Source organism: Corvus moneduloides, chromosome 3 (assembly GCF_009650955.1).
Source record: "Corvus moneduloides isolate bCorMon1 chromosome 3, bCorMon1.pri, whole genome shotgun sequence".
Taxonomy (NCBI): domain Eukaryota; kingdom Metazoa; phylum Chordata; class Aves; order Passeriformes; family Corvidae; genus Corvus; species Corvus moneduloides.
In genome coordinates this window covers 57596393-57614580 of record NC_045478.1, presented here as the reverse complement: position 1 = coordinate 57614580, position 18188 = coordinate 57596393, and the positions used below count along the sequence as shown (strand labels likewise).

Sequence of the window (18188 nt, the reverse complement as noted above, 5' to 3'; positions counted from 1 at the left end):
AGTTTTCAAAACTCTGTGTAAGATACAGGAGAGACTGTACTAAATATGATGCTCTATTTGTGGCTCATGAGCTATGACACTAACTATATTCTGAAATTATGCTTTCCTATTCACTTGTATTTTTACAAGGACTTCTATAATGTTAAAAGGTAAAAAACCCATATTCTGCAATTTTGCTCATTTTCTTTTCAATAATACAACTACCTATCTTGCCATAAATCAGTGCAATGTTTTATTTGTTTCACTGATCGTTACATGCATGATTTCCAAAGAGAACTGTCTAATATAAACAAGTTTACCTTGACAGCCATACGCCCTGCCACCTCCAAATTACAAAAATAAATAGAAAAACAACAGCTTTCACTATCATTTTCTTTCTACAAAGCACAGCACTAAAAAAGAAAAAAGGCCTTTTATTCAAAATATGCTGTACACTCTCCTTTTCCTTTACTAAGGAAAAGGTAAAGCTCTGGGTTCAGAATGAGTATGTAACAGCTCCTATAATGGGGCTGGACAAATATTGGTAATCCAATTTTGATGTCGCCAATACAAAAACAAAAAGTTAGTGGAAATTTACATTTCTCTCAGCACTTGCATAAAGGAGAAAATTCCTTAAGGCCAAGTCAGTCAGCCCTTGCTGGGGTTATCAAGACAGAACAACAGCATGTCTGATTTCTGCAGTTGGCTCATTTGAAAACAAGACAGTATCGACTTTTTTTTTTAATTATTACTCTTGTTATTTTTAAATCCTTGAGTAGCTATGCTGAACTTGAATTATGGAGGGAAAAAAAATATAATAGTTTCTGCTTTTCTAAGCAAGATGAGATCCCTGTTTAAGGCTACTCCAAGCAGATGTTGCTCCGTAACAGTCTCTACAGGGCTTTAAAGGGACATGTAGCCCTATCCCCAGGTGATCCAATGAAGCACAGAACAGTCATCTTTGCCTTCTTCTGGGGAACTTTTTGTTTACACATCCAAATGAGATAGAGTCCAGCCACCCATTTGGCTATAAAACACTACACTTGAAGTATGGTATGCTTTTGTTAATGAAATTTTTTAGAGACATGGAACAAAATATACAAATAAAAATTAACTTGGAGTATTCACCTTTTATTTCTACTTTCTCTTAAGCAAAATAGGGCATTTTGGTTTAAACCTATTTGTATATGTCTACTTCTATTTATTGTCAAGCTAGTGGGTTTTTGTGTCTTAGGACTAGCTCCTGCCAGATGTCTTCTACTGCTGCATCTACCACAGTGATGTATTTTTTCTCTTTCAAACAAAATACAAGATCAAAGATACAGGCTCCTGTTCAGAAAAAGGTTTTAAGGCACCAATGCTAGTGTGATTTAAGTTCTTGCTGTGACAAACACATACCATTGTGATGAAATACAGTTATCAGAAATTCATGAATATATTGGTTAATCTCAGTTCTGCCATTGCTACAGGGCAAAGCATGTAATTTTCTTTCGGCTTCCTAGGCTCACAGGAGTGTTTTGAGCAATGTTTCTGAGCAGTTAAAGGGCTGTCACAAGGAAACACCGAACACTGCCACTGTGATATTTAACTTCAGTTGTGTATTATTAAGCAAGACTTACATCACAATGAAATCTGACAATATGATTGTCAGACTCCAGCAGGCTTTCTACTTACACACATCACTAATAGGTTTTAAATTTAAAAAAACCCCAACCAAAACAAAAAACCCCAAGAAAAAGCCTCAAAATTCAGTCTTTTATTATAACTTGCCTGCTCATATAGCACCTTTTAGTATCTTCTGGAAAAACTGAAGCTGAATGACTGTTTCAGTCAACAATAGTTATAATATTAATGATGCTTTGTAACACTAGATTCAGATGACTTTTTCTCTGTAATTAATAATTCAAGTTGCTGGATCATTTTTTAAAAACTCCTTGATAGCCCTTTGATGTTACTGTTACTTGAGGCAACAAAAAGAACCCTCGTGGTTTCCACTGTTAGCTTTGTTACAACAAAACACAGCATGAATGAACATGTGTATGGCTTTAGATCAATCAGTAAACCCTCCTGAAACTCAATGCCTCCAGCCTTCAGTTCAGTTTAACTTGGTCTATTATAAAGAATGAAAAAAATTAATCTTGTTATTCCTACATAATAGAAGTATTTGATTTATATAGGACTGTAAGTTTTTAACACAACTCATCTCAAGGACTCAGAAGTCTTGGTGCTTAGGTTATTTAATATTAAATAAGGATTTTTAACTCTTCTGTCACCTTAAACCTGGATTTCTGCTCCAGCTTACAGTTTGCTTTAGCACATCGTTTTGAAAACAGCAGAAGTTAAGAAGCTAGTTTCCAAAATGATCAGATGTCCTTGGCGGGGGGGGGGGGTACCAAGGTCTGCCAGAGGCTGAGGAAGAATGGCAGGAGGCAAACGCAGCAGCAGGTACTCAATGCAAAACCTCTGCTATTCATGTGACAGGGCTCTACACCCCCCCAGCACTGCTCCACAGCTTTGAAACCAGTCCAACACGAAGATCTCAATTATCATCAGAGCTGCCTAAGTAAACAAACATTCACATTAATAGCACCTGACACACACACATCCCCACACAGGAGAGTAATCAGCTATCTCTAAATGTTGAAGGATCAGCACAGCACAACAATTAGCTGTCTGCAGGGCACTACTGAAATGGCAGCAGACTGGCTGGCAGTAAGTGTGTGCATAACACAGTTTTCTGAGGAAAGGAAGCCACTGTTTGCAGAGTCCTGCATATGCTGAGTAAAAACTGGGCATTAAAATAAGTTTCTGTTTTTATTGAATCATGAAAGATGAATACAGAAAAAGGCAATGCACCATTCTGATCACAGGCCTGTAATTTTCAAGTCAACAGGGGTTTTACATAACCAGCCCTTTCCAGAACGGTCTGACGGAACAGAAGTGTTGAGTAGCATATCACACCTGTGTGTATTTGCAATTGCTCTTCTATCACACTGAAGATCTGTCTCTAGATGCAGTAACATACATATCTCTTTTCTATAAAGTTCAAGGGTAGGAAGATAAAACTGGGTTGCTGATAGTTAGGTATGGACCTTAGTCTTCTTCACACATTTGAAGATGCTCCTATCTTGTAGCAGTATGGAAATTTTCTGAAGCACAGAGTCCAGATGGAGTACTCTCAGCTACACCTAGTATCAGAAGGGAACATAGGCCAGAATTCTCTCTTAAACTGAAGAAGGTTAAGGCAGCACTCTGTTCGGTCTAAGAACCTGCATATAAAGTACTTTTAAATATAGATTATTAGTCTTTATGACCACTTGGAATATTTTGCAAACCTGTATCAAGCCACAGACAGGTCTCCTGGTTTAGCTATACTGGTTGGAAATGTTACCAACCCCAGCTCCTCAGTGCCTTTCAGGTGCAAGTTATTGCCAAGGGATGAGGTTATAATGAGAGCTCCAGAAAAATTCACCTGGACTAACGAGTGGATTAGACTATCTAGAGTAGCCTATGTCCAGATGACCACATCAGCTGGTGATATATGATTAGCAAGAAACCTTTAGACAGCATCTGAGGGATGTGTTCTTTTTTTCTGATGGATTTTGTTAAGTGATCTCTTTACTTCAGACTTTATGAAACCATTTTTAACCAGTCTCAAAACAAACAGTACAACTATACTCTTTCACAATTACACATGTTTATCATCAAAGCATTCGTTTTTTAGGGGAAAGCTGCTTCAGGAGTCTAAACCTGAATCAAGAGTACTTTAGAATGGATTTGACCAGTGCCAATGACTTGACATAAAAGATAAATAAAACTTGAGACTGGCATCAAACCAGCTGACAGTTACTTCAGCAGACACTGAACAAACAGATGTGACCTCCTGCTGAGTTGAGGTTTCCATGTTTATACAACATGTCCTGTCTTACAACACAGCCTCTACCACAGTACTTCAGTTCACTTCAACTTACACATAACACACGTGGAGTTTGAAGTTTCTGGCAAAAATCTTTACTCATGAAGAGTTGACTCAAAACTCTAATGAACTACTTACAACTGACCTCTTCGCGCTCCTGCTTGAACCTGAGAGTTATGGCATGCATTAAACATCAGGGTATACAATTCACAATCATAAATATGCAGGTGATCTGCATAATGCTAACAATCTGTACATCAGGCTGTTTCAACTGTGCAGCACATAACCCTGGATCAGCTGTTGATAGATACCAAGTCCTTATTAACATGAGCTTCTCCAAAAAGTAAATGCTTTAGCCCTCCTATATAATTAATCACCGAGGCTTTCATCTGATTCCTAAGGAACAAGCTCTCAAAATTACTTCAGAACTACTTAGCATTTTAAATTATCATCCTTTCTGCACACAGGCATTTATGCTTTGCACCTCATCACAAAAGAAAAGATAAGCATGGTTAAATACATTTCAAGGTTGCCAAGATAAAAGAGCCATGGGAATGCTACCTGATTTGAAAATTATACAAATTTCAAAATCTCTTCATTAATTCAGGAAAAAAGTGGTGGTATGACATTAGAATTTTTGTGGTGACCTGGACCCTCAAATTTGTAGGCTCCAGATGAGTAACAAATCTCATTATTTGCCTCAGAAATTCTGAAGAACAAAACTAGAATATCAGCAAAGAGGGCAAACCAATAGCTAGTGAATAAGATACTTACTGGTAAAATAAATTTTCTATGAAACGGCAAGTATCTGTCTTATGATCAACGAAATTTCTTTGCTTATATTTTTATACCCTAGAACTATCAGTTAATGTGCAAATAATAGGATTGCCAAGACTACAGTAAAAATAAAGCACAATGAAATGCCGTGAGTTTGTTTCTTTTCTTAATATTCAGGATGAGTAAGTATAACAACCTTTAAATAGCGTGGCAAATGTAGCTATAAAAGCAAAGGCTACACAAAGTAAATAGACATATAGCTCTTACTCATCCTTTCCATCTAAAACACTAGAACTTTTATTGCCAATGTTTATTTAGAGAGATCATAAACGAAAAACTTTTCAGACAAATTTACTTTCTTTTTTTTCTTATTTTAAGTTTCAACTTTGGGCTGAAACCCATGGTATGTTCACCTGATTCTAAGTAATTGAGATAGCACTTGGTAAGGAATTGGAATTTACTGCCTTCCAGATTAGATGCAATAATAAATTATACAAGACTCAAGTCTACTAGAATAAGAAATAAAATGGGTTTCAGATAAGCAGTCAGGAAGCTTTTTAGGCAAATCCAGTTTAGTTCACATTTGCAGTGGATTAAGACTATGAATGCAGAAGGTTACGATACGGTAATAGATGGTAACCTCTTAAGGACTGACTTGACTGTTTAAGGAGTTATCCTGCTTGTTGAGTGCAATAAAGGGAAAGTAGAAAAAGGAAGATAAAAAAACTGGGAGAAAAAAAAACAAAGAAAAATAACACAGACAGAAAAAGACAACAGGAATAGGGTGAGAATAATCTGAAAGACAGTGGTGTGGCATACTGTGTCATGACAACTCCACCACAATTCTTACTGCAACAAGTTGTGTCACTGGAGCCAGACTAGTTACATCCCTTCCTGGGGACAAAGCCTGTCCTACCATCATGAGCTCCTTCTGCTCCTAACAGTACAAACACAATGCTTCTGCTGCAGATAGGGAAGAATTTGCAGCAGAAGATGCCTTTTGCACATCAAAATGTAGCAATACAGTGAGTATTGCTAGCCAGGTATCTTTGTTAGGGATTAGCCAGGACCTTAACACATGGTGATACATCATCAAAACATTGTAGCATAATTTGAGTCAACAGGACACAATTCTCTCATCAAAAACATGAAAAGATTGCAGAGCTCACTCTTGGATCAGGGCAGTTTAAAAAGGTAATTCAAAAAATGTATAGGTAAATAACCAAAGAGCAATCCTCTAACCATATGAGAGAGCAGGAAGAACAAAGTGACATGACATTTGAGAATTTTATGACTTTGTAATGGAAAAATGACAACTTCTGGAAGCTCCAATTTGCAAAAAGGTAACAGGATGCCATTCATGATGCTTAGTTCTCAGCTTAGCATACTATATTACTTGTATATCCCTTACTGAAACAGTCTGGATTCACCTCACACTCTAAATACTTTTAAAATAATAAGATTTCAACTTGGGAAATGTTTCCCATGTCCCCTCCATTCCAATCTACCATGCTAATATCAACTACTGTCTAGGATGAGATGTCCATATTTCTGAATTATACCTCAGAAGGTGTTCAACAAAGCACCTTTAGAAACACTAAATAGAAGCAGCAAGCTGTCATTCGGGAATACGTCAATCGGAATTTCCTTTCTAGCATTGTTCCAAACCAACAAGCAAGTCCTTACCCCTACCAGCCAAGCAGAAAAAAAATCCAAGGCATAATAAAATCATATTTCAAAAGGTTCAAAAGTTATTACTTTACACATATCTGTCTGTAACATTTTGCAGTCTGGACAGCCGAGGAATCCTCATAGGAACAAAATAGAGAGTAACTGAATCTACCAATTGTGACAAAAAGTAATGTACAACAAATCTTATCTCAGTACACCCTGGTGAAATGAAGTTACAGATTGCTAATGTTTATTTCAGCATGCTCACCATGGCAACTGAAATAATTGCATATTTAGGTTTACAAGATTTCCTATTTTTTTCCAGCTTGGATCTGTTTTCTTATGAACAACAATTTAAAAAAACCATCTGCACACATCCCTCAATTGAAAGAAAAAAATCAGTTTCACAGAACATACCTGTGATGGCCAATATGTCTTGCTCTTTTGATGTGTCCAACTCCCTTACATCCTGCTGTGGGACACCCTCCATGCTCTAAAGCTTCCACCAATTCCAAGGGACCTGCATGCCAGGTGAAATTACAAATGAGATTTTAAAAAATGATCTAATATTTAAAAGCTGTATAAATATGCACAAATACCTGTGCATTGTAGCAAGCATGAAGAAATAAGTAAACAGAAGTACTTTAATAATGCATTCTGCAAAAGCATAATGGAGATTTAAACAACCTAATCCACTGGAGAAATAATTTTATTCTGTGTGAGTAAATCTCTACAACAGAACTACATCTATATAAAGAACACAAATCTTGGAGCAGCTGCATGACATCAAATTTCTCTTCTATCATCTACTTTTAGCTGGAACCTGGTTGTTTTGCAAGAGCACAGAAAAAGCAAGTTACCCTATCCCTGTTCCTGAAGACAGGGATGTGTTTGTAACGCATACTGTCCTTACACATTTTTTAGCTGAAGTTTTCCAGTAAACAAGATGTGAAAACGAAGACTGAAAATACTACTAAAAAACACAAGCCATCAGGAGATTTTTGACATTTCCACTTCACTGAATTTATGTGTCTATCTGATTTTCATCAACCTGTAACAATGATGCCTGCAGGATTAAAGGATGTATGCCAAAAGGCGCTTTGAGGCCCAAGCAAACAATGCACAGCTTCATAGGAAGTGAGACACAGCTGTGCTCCAGTACATGACACTGGGAACGCCTGCTGCACCTCTGCAGGCGTGCACTGTCCCCCTCTAGTTCTTCTTGAAAAGTACATGAACTTACATCTCCTCCTACAGATAACAATACAGATATTAAAAGGCCTATTTAAATAGATTTTTCTAGATGAAAGACAGATTCTTGCTCGCAGATGGATAATGGAAGACAGAGAATTATTATGTATAATTAAAGCAGTCCAAAAGCTTTTCTTACCAAATATTCCAGCTATGAAAATGTTACAACACTATGACTACACCGAAGTCCAAAGACTTCTATAGCCTTTAAAGACTGTAATTGGTGAGAGAACAGGGAATTTCACCTTTTCTACCTTTATGCAGAATTCATACTTAAAATGTAGCAAGTAAGTGGACTCAGAGGAAGAGTGACCCGAATAGGGATGTTTCTGTAAAAGGAAGTCCTGCTTCACTGATGTTCTGATTTTGAAAAAAAACCTCCCTATAAATGTTCTCTCCTCACTTAAAAAATTCAAACTCTTTAAAAATGTAATTTAAAAGAGCTACAACTGGTTGTCCATGTTTAAGTGAGAAGCTGCTGTTTGCATCACTGTGAAACAATACAAAAATCAACACCAATACTTGGCTCTCAATTCCCTAACTGCTATCATAAAGGTCATAATTCATCATGATGAATTCACTACATCTGAAAAGACTATGAATACATGAATACTGACTGGTAACTGCTCTAGACTAATATTACTAACATTGCACAGCATTCACACAAACCTTCCTAATGTGAAAGGCAGAGATCTGGACCTCATCATTGAAAATCCTATTATATTGACTAAAGCAGAAACTGTCTTGCAAAATATTTTCTTCCCTCCTCCTGAAACCCTTTCAGAAGTCTGGCAATGCTTTTTAACTTACTTGGAAACAATATTAACATTTTTATAATATTCTATATGGTAATAAAAGTTATATTGTCGGAATAATCTTTTTACTCAGCAATCATTCTATTTTATAAGCATTTGTGTAGGTTATTGCCTTTTCCTGCTTAATGAATGGTCAACTTCCTCTCCTGTCATATTGTCCGTCTTAATTTTCATAGCTTAACAGAAAGTTACTTCTAACAGTCACATCCTAAGAGGGATGAACAGTGCCTCCTAAGCCACCATCTAGAGCAGATGATGTGTTATACATGATGGGCATCTGTACCTTGTTTCTTTTAATGTCTCCAAAACATGAATTTACCTATTAATACTCACACCTAGGCTAAGATTTTTTTATTTTTATATCAATCTTAACATAATAAAAATGTTGCAACCTTATTCAGCTCTTTTGCCGTATGATACAATTTTTATTTATGTGGCCACAGACTACTTTTCCCCCTGGGCTGCTCATTCAGCACACAGGACGGCACATCTCAGATTAAGAAGCAGATATGCAGCATCCTGTCTTCTTCTTGTTATTCACGTTGTGCTTTGGCACTTATGGCACTCTATTCAGACTCTGAAGGCAGAATGATTAACTTCCTAACAGGCAGTCATGACTGTACTGCTGGAGTGCTCAGAAAACTAATGAATATACTCTGATCACAGCCTGGATAGGAATAATTTCTTCTTGTCATTTAGAGACATTGAATTGAGGCACCATGATTTTCAGGTAACATATTCACACTGTGTGTGATTTATCCCAGTTATTTTACACTTAATTTTTTTCTGAGTACTTGGCATTGCTCAGCATTTCTTATTTTCCAAGCACAGTTCTTTCTGACCTTATTACAGCTGTGAATACTCAGCACTTGAGCAAACCATACCTCAGAGTCACTATATAAACCAATCTCAGAGAAGAGCACTCACTTAAAAACTCATCTCTTCAGAGTTTGGCTGAAGTGATTCCACTGTCATTATCTAGAAACACGGTGGCCTAGGCAGGGATATATTTACCAAAAAGTCTGTTCTCCCTGCAATCTTCAGTCTCATTTGTCATATACCTCCCACTTCAATAAGTACAACAAAATCCCCGGACAGGGCAAGCTGGTAAATCCAGTGTTATTATTGGTACCGTGCTTCTGTTAGATTTATTTTCAAAGTGGGCACCATTAATCCCTCTTTGCTCAGCTGAAGAAAAAAAGAAAGTTAGTTGTTTTTGAGGATTTGCCACAGCAATTGAAAGCAGCATCTTCTCAGTGCACTCTGGACTCCTTTGAGCCAAAAAGCATAGTAACCATCAAGAGAGATGTGAACAAAGGATCTTAAGAACGATACCCTACCCCTACTGAGTGCCACAGCAGTTTCAGCACTGGCTTTGAGAAGACCAGGATTTTACACAACAGGTCTTTAACATTACATCTGGTTTTGACTGTGTTTCTTGTATTTCCATTGCAGTAAGGGTAAATAGACCTATCTACTAAAAAGTGATTAATTACTGACTATTGATTTTGCACTAAATGTCACATTTGCAATTATACCCTAGTGGCTTCTCTTCTTCGAATGGCACTGGCAGGGAAAAAGATAGCACAGCACACACGCCTTTTACCGTCATTACATTACAATGTGGTTTCTCTTACTAAGTGGGGGCTGAAGAGGGTGTCCAGTTTTTGTACACCAGCCTGCAGGATGGATATCAGGGCTGTCTACATCAGTCCAATAATCATAAATACTATCCCAGCCATCAAAATGAACCTAAAATACAAAAGGGAGAATAGTACATTTTAGGTCAGGAAAATTCTCCATAGAATCAGTTTACCTGAGTAATCTCTAGAAATGACATGTCCATTAGAGAAGTCACTTTCAGAGAACTACTTAAGTTACATGGAAAATACATGTACATTACATTCTGGACCCAGGCATACTCTCACTAAAGTAAAGAGTAAACAACCGTATGTCACATAGTTGTTTACTGTGTTATCAGGGTGAAATCCCAGGAATAACGCAGTTCTCACATTAGTTCTCACACCAATACTTAAGTACGAATTTCTGCCTTTTCACCTCTCAAAAAACCACACAAAAATCCAAATGTTTTTTAATCTCCTGTTTGAACTGGATTTAAGAACAGCAGAGCAGTAAGCAAGGACTAAAAGAATGTAATTTATCGGTAAAAAACAAACAACCCCTCCATCATACAAGCAACAATTTTACTAAAATCAGACTATACAGGATAAAGAGTAAATGAAGCATGTGACTTCCCAGGAAAGCACCAGTATGGGTTATACACATGGGTTTTTTCCACACAAAAGCTAAATATCTTCAAATCTTGCATGACCTCTGTAGCAGTAAATTCCTCAGATCTCTCACGCGCACGTGTGTGGATGCACGTACACACAGAGACACACACAGAGCTCTTTCAACATATGCTACAGGGTCAAATTACTGCCCTAGAAGTTACAAATCTTGTCATTTAATAAATTAGACTGGAGAGTGGGTATTTTCTTGATTTTGGGATGGGGTTTTTTTGTTTCCTTTTTTTTTTTTTTTTATTTTGCATGTCCAACTTAAGGTAGAAAATGCGTAGGTGTGAAGATATTAGTTCTGATGACTCCCTACCAGCAGTTAATTCAGATGATTCAAAATGAAATGTCAGCTGCATCTCCTACCTGAAATAACAAGTATGCCTGGTAAAAAATCTCTACAAACTGCAAACACATACATCCTTTGTTTCTAACTGGATATCTAGTATATGTTAGTCCTTCCAACAGTTAAGGGCTCCAGAGTGGAAAACTGGCTTTGTACAACAAAAGAAAATTAATTCAAATACACAACTTCTGCAAAATACATAAAAAATACATTAACTTAGCTTAATCCAATCTAAAGCCCATAATTAACAGAAACTTCAGAATTGCAGAAATCACTGACAAAGGACAAGAGATCAGGGCTATTTCTTTGATATCTCACATATATCTCTCTCTTCCCTTGGAAACTTCTAGAGACAGATTCAATTAACCTAGACCAAATATTTTATGGTCCCTAATACAAATATCAAAGCAGCCCTTTGATACTTGACATTAAATAATCACATTTCTTGATAGAATAGACAATTGTCTCCTATCAGCTATTCCCAAAGCAATTTTCCAATATATTCATCTCTGCTCTCCAACTACTCACCTCAGCACAAGTAACTGGGAGGACAATAATACAACCCATTCTGAAGGAATTATGCATATATCAATTAGTGAACAGCAAGAGCAGGACAGAGCAGTGCCACTCATTTCTTCCCATGGTTAATTTTACAACTACAGGATTTCAGTTTTACAAAGTCCTCATCATTTACTTAAGCATGATAATACAGAGAAACTTACTTTTATTCTATAGTCATCAGTATCTACAATGGTTGCTACTCTGATAAACACTGGATTTCTCTTGTCAACCACTTCAAGTTTCATGTTTTTCTGAAAGCCATGAGAAGGTTTCTAGAAGAGAAGAACAATACTGTGTGAAACAGAAGAAAACCTCGAAATCTCATGCAGTTGTAAAATATATATAATCCATCAAAAATTTTCTGCCTTTATTTTTTCAAATCTGCCCTCCCTCTACTAGAAATTCAAGTATAAAAATGTAATGCAAACCAGTCTTATCAATCTAGCAAAACAAAGTAACTACTTTGAGATTCCAGGTTCTCCTGGAGTGGACTGGATTCAAGCCATCCAAGGATGTAAATGGGTATCTTTGTTTGAATCAGTTTTTTTCCTAAATTCTCTAGAAAAGTTTTCCTAGAGATTTTGGCCAACAGTTTCAACGCAGTATTTAATAGAGCATTACATACCAGTTCCCTGAAATGTCCATGAAATCGTCTACAGGAAACATATTTGTGCTTTCTGGTATGTATTTTTGTTTCATGAATCAAACTCTTTTTCAGTCTCCTACTGAAAACATAACTAATCCACAGCATAACAGTAACAAACAGGACCAAATGCCTGGGTTTTTAATACTATTTTGACAAAAATGGTGTCTTTGGTAGGAGTATTGGATTTTGTGTATTGTCATCTGCAGTTATGAAAACTAAAGCAAAATTATTTCCATTTTAAAGGAACATATTCACAAGACAAATTATGGGTTTTATTCTAATTTTTTAGGAAAATAATGTATCAGTCCCTCTAGGACTTCCCAGAGTATTGGTGTTTTTTCTTCAGCTGCAGCTTAAGAACTCGGTTTTCTCCCATAATACAACATCAAACACTGTTACTGTCTCAGATATAACCAAATACCTTCCTAATCCTTGCTCAGGGTATTCATGCTGAGAATGTAAGATTGAGAAACATTATTAAACCAGACACACCTTGGGGTGATAGACTGCAGGTCATTAATAAACTCTGGTAATCTACTGACCTCAGGAACTGCTATACATTTTGGCTTTTGTTAATCCAGCTCTTAGCAAAGTGTTATTGAGAATTAGTGTCCCTAATATGAAAAGCCGAGGCAAACATGCTTCAGTGTGCTGTGAGACAAAGGCTGGGAGCTATGATGCTGGCTCCCAACAGCAATACAAGATGATTAGAGGGGATGGAACACCTCTCCTATGAGGAAAGCCTGAGGCAAGTGGGCTTTTTCAGTCTGAAAAAGAGATGCCTTAGGAGTGACCTAATTGCAGCCTTCCAGTACCTGAAGGGAGACTAAAAGAAAGATGGAGAGGGGCCTTTTTACAAGGGCATGTAGTGACAGGATAAGGGGAAATGGTTTCAAACTAAAAGAGAGTAGGTTTAGATTAGATATCAGAAAATAATACTTTACTGTGAAGATGATGGGACACTTGAACAGGTTGCCTGGAACTGTGGATGTTCAATCCCTTGAAGTGTTCAAGGCCAGGCTGGATGGCGCTCTGAGCAACCCGGTCTAGTGAAAGGTGTTCCTGCCCATGGCAGGGGGATTGGAACTAGATGATCTTTAAGTTCCCTTCCAGCTCAAGCCATTGTGTAATTCCTTTCTGCATTAGTGACCATCACTGAAATCTTAAGAGCTCAAAAAGATGGATCACTGAAAGAAACTAGCAAGTACAAAGATAAAAGAAGGATGTTGCCCACAGACACCATAGTTAAGCTGGGGAGCTGCTTGTGGATGCTGCCCACATGCCCTAGTTGCAAGCTTGCAGAAAAAAAGTCTGCTGAAGGGTGTTGAAAAAAAGCTCTTGCCCGAGGCAATGGACTAGATGGACAAGCAGACTAACCTCTTACAAACATTTTTACACTGTATCTATTGCACGATATAAAATGTACAGAAATACAAATCTTCAAAATATGTTATCATTACTCAGTAGCTATCTCATTATTTGTAATAAGTAGGCAGTAATTTTCCATAGCAAATTACACTCATTAGTAATATATTTGTAGCATTTAATCCCATTTATAATAATTAAAATAATACATTAATTGTTATTTATAATAATCTGATTTCTAACAGTGAACTGCAACTTGCATAAAAATAAACCACCTATTATGCAACTAATTAACTGGATACTTGGAAACATAGGAACACCATATATGTATTCTCTTCTTAAACTAATTAATCACATGAATTTAAAAGCGTGAAAAACATTTAAGCATTTTCTCACCACTTTAAAAGCCCTTGCAGGTGCAGGTAATGAACTGGTTTCTTCCAAATACTTATCCCAAGAAAAATGCTTAGCGTGTGGATAATCTGACACAGAAGAAATATGAGCAAAATGAAACACAACAATGCAAAAAAAATAGGTTAATATTTAATTTACGTAGTGCCTAGCACTTTTATAATACTGTTTTGATTTACTCTTTGGCCTTACAAAATAATTACAAGAAAGGCTCTTCTAAATTGTCTCTGATAAATTCACCATACAGGTTAAAAGAGCCAACAATCCTCTCATACACTCTACTGAGTAGCTATTGTACACAATTGCTTTGGTTATGAGAATATTCTGTGATTCCCTCTGCAATAATGTAGACTGGAAGAATCTGTCCACTTAACTGAGGAAATTAAATCAAGTAACCAACAGTCATTCACTGGTAAACAATCTGATCAGTGATAGCTTTGTACCACAGTGAGCACACCTGACTACTTGTTACTCTTTTAGTGAGCAATTTTTAACTAAATTTCTAGCAAAATATCCTGGACATTTATGAATAATCTACAGACATCATCGAAGAAGATGCTGCCTTTCTCAGAAAATGTCATGTTTATAAACACTCTAGGGAAGAAACACAAAGACAGCTTGGCTCTTAAAGAAAAGGCAGTGCCGGTCCTTCATCTTTACTCTGCACCAGACATTTAACTTGAAGTTTAAATATTATTATTCATGAGCTAGAACAGAATTTGTTTTACAAGGGATTCACTGAATAACAGGCTGCAATTAACCTCCTGACAGACAGACTGCTTATGACTTTTCAAGATTTCTGGCTATTAGAATTGTTGTTGAAGTTGGTTTTAACCAATTAAAACTTTCCATGTTCTCAGACCACAGATGTCAGTTTCTGCAACAGGGCATTTAGGTCATCCAGCCATACACAACAGTCCTGAAAAACACTAATGAATATGCTTCCTTTCTCCTGTATCATCTTCCTCACAGTGTTTTCCTTCATTTCAAAGACCCCTTACAAGTTTGATTCCTTGATCAATAAGGCAATTTTCTCATGAATCCATTACCTGGCACACTCAGTTCACATGAAGATGTTTTTCTTAAGCAATGATCTCATGCACCTGTAATTTGCTTTATCAGCATTTTCAGAATGTGACTCTTACAGGACTTGTCAGCCATTCAGCCAAAAATACAAACTTGTTCAGATTTCAAGGGATATCTTTTGTGAGTAAATGTCTCTTTACTAAATCAGTATATATTTGCATACTTAACACCTAACACCTATTATACTTCTATTTTTAATACAATAAGTCCTGCAAAAAAAAATTACAACTCTGCAAATATTAATTCCTAATTACAGAAAAAATTCAGGAGAGGTAACAGAAAGATTATTGTAAATTCTAATGATGCTAGCTGACTGTAGTCGCCTTAAATCTTTCAGACATGTAACAAGATACAAACCTGGTGGAGTGATGAGAGTTCTTTTATGTTCTTTACACCATCCAACAGGATGAATATGTGGGCTAGCTGCCTCACACCTGGAGGAAGGGGAGAAAAAAAGGGCTTGAAAATGCAGTTCTTCAGACATTCTACTATGCTTACAAACCAAGATCTACAAGAAAGACTTAAATTCCAAACAACCCACAACACCTTCAACTTACACTTAAACTGCAAACATAACCTGAAGATATGAACACATCTAACACAGACTTGTCACCACCTATACAAGCACAAGGCTTTATTTACAATTTTGCTGGAAGATCAAAAAAATCAAGTCCTTTAAATTAGTGGTAGATCTCCTTTGAGAAGCTATAATGCTGGATCCGAAAAATTTACAAGCAGAGACTCTTGGTAGAATCATGTTGGCTAGTTGCAAGAACACCAAAATCCCATCAAAGACAGATGGAGTCTTACAATGCCAAGACCAAAATTTGAAACCAAAAGCTTAAAGATCTTGATTAATGATCCAGGTTGCACCTGGAGGCAGAGGAGAAAACCATGTATAACTGCAATGCACTGCCAATAGCAAGCAAAAACTCAAAACTGGATTCTGAGTGGCTTAAATGGTGCTATAAACATGTTACTGTAGCCCAGAAGCATATAAGCAAAGTAAGTCTGAGAAAAATTCTAAAAAAAAAAAAACAAACCCAAACCAAAAAACCAAAAACCCCAAACAAAACAAAAAATACCCAAAAACCAACAAAACATGCATTTTAGGCCCAAAACTACATTAAAGAATTAGTGATCCAAGACTGCAAACTGCCCCAAAAAACTGATCAAACTCTCTTACTCAAAGGGTTAACAACTTGCCATATTTTCTGCCAAGTGCATCCTAGTTTGCACTACTGCTGTTGCCTGTGGCATGCCACAAGAGCCACAGAAGATGAACAGAGGCAGGGTGAGCTACACTTGACATGTGCTGGCATCTGTCTGAAGCAGTGAGATCACTCTCACTGTGCTCACTGGGTCAGTTACATTGTGCACAGAAGAAAGCGGCCGTGGGTGCTGGCTTTCAAGTCCTCTTACAAAAACAAACAAAAGAGACACACACTGCAAAGAAAACTGATATAAAAGCAGACAAGAGAAAACCTGTTTAAGCCTCCTGTAATATTAAATTATTATATACAGAACTATATATATCCTTACCACATATTATGATATTATTTCATAACGTAACACATTTTGCACAATAAAACACACAGGGTATATAATATATAATGTATATACTATAATTATTGTATTGTATTAATACACAATATTATTAATAAAGGCAAAAAGTAAGACTGATCTACAGGAAAAGTAAAATGCTATCAGGCTCTGCTGTGAAACGTGCACCATCCCTATGTCTGTGTCGATATTTACTGATGGTTTTTCAGCTGGCCAAACAATTGACAGTGCTTTTTTAATGAAGTAAAATACACTGTATTTATGTAGCCAGGATGACTAAGAAACATGCTGCTGACACAAAAGGCCAGCATCACTCTGCATGGCCCTGCACTACACTGTGCAAACACAGTTTGCCTCTATTTAGCTGAAAACTCATATATTATAACCATGTAATAACCATGTAATACCTTAAGGACCTCGCTTCTCTTAGTACCCTGCTGCACCTAATTTCTTCTTTAGTTAGATAAATTCAGTATTACAGTGCACTACCTCCCTCCTCCACTATTTCCTATCCCTAAATGTTTCAGTAGCTGACATTAAATATTTCCAGCTATTGTGTCCCCCTCCTGCCTTCTGAAGAATCCCACCAGCATTTCCATCTCTCCAGCAGCCATGAGCTCAGTGTCCCACTCACTCCAAGGACCCAGTGAGGCCAACAAAATGAAGCCTGAGTAAATTGAAGTAGCTAAGGCCTTCATTCCCAGTTCCCCAGGGAGAGATCAAGAAACCTTAAGCAGCCAAGCAGTCATCTACATTGAAACCCCATGTCTCCCTCCTGTGTTTTCCAAACACCTCTCAAATATTTAATGAGAAAAGAAGACAAGCAGAGAGCAACCATGCATGAAGGCACACACTTCATACAATAATCACTGAGCAACATGCCACTCGTGATTCTGTTTCTATCTAATCTCTCTCTGAAGTCAATGTCTCCATCATTAGGCTGGAGAATAACATTCTCTCCACTTTCCCTCAACCCAAGCTACTAATGCAAATTACCCGAACAGTGTCGAGCTGCTCTCTCTGAGTGCCATAATATGATCATTATCAGTATCTACCCAGAAAGTATTACCATGCTGGAACTTCAAATTAATTAAGTTGCCTTAATTAGCAATACTAATTTATATACTTCTAAAAGATCACATGCTGATAATGTGCAATACCTAATAGGGTGCAATGAACCGTGCATGACAGAAAAAGAAACTAAAGGTAAATTATGCAGGCACTCTATCTATAGTCTTAAGATTCAAAGGTCTGCAGATGTGGAACACAAACATACTTTAAGGATTGCAAAAGGAAACACAGCACAGAAAAGATTGTAGACTGGACCCTAGGCTACACCACATTGCAGTTTTGAACCTCCACTGCATAAAAGAAAAATGAAGGAGCACAGCATATTTGAAATACATGGAATAACATTATCTCAATTTTTTTTTTTTTAAATCTGGGAAGTATTTTACACGATGTCTAAAACTCAGTAGGGATATACTTCAACAACAGAAATGCA

At 36.9% G+C, this 18188-nt stretch overlaps 1 protein-coding gene across 8 annotated transcripts in view; it reads right to left on the bottom strand.

Annotated features, from left to right (window-relative positions):
- L3MBTL3 (L3MBTL histone methyl-lysine binding protein 3) overlaps positions 1 to 18188 on the bottom strand; it is a 76894-nt gene that overhangs the window by 16387 nt on the left and 42319 nt on the right. For all 8 annotated transcript variants that reach the window (XM_032101703.1, XM_032101705.1, XM_032101706.1 and 5 more), the window contains 5 exons: positions 15479 to 15555; positions 14021 to 14106; positions 11775 to 11885; positions 10047 to 10161; positions 6761 to 6863 (listed from right to left, as the gene is read on the bottom strand). In XM_032101703.1, the coding sequence (XP_031957594.1) occupies positions 6761 to 6863; positions 10047 to 10161; positions 11775 to 11885; positions 14021 to 14106; positions 15479 to 15555 (492 nt within the window). The remainder of the gene's footprint in view (positions 1 to 6760; positions 6864 to 10046; positions 10162 to 11774; positions 11886 to 14020; positions 14107 to 15478; positions 15556 to 18188) is intronic.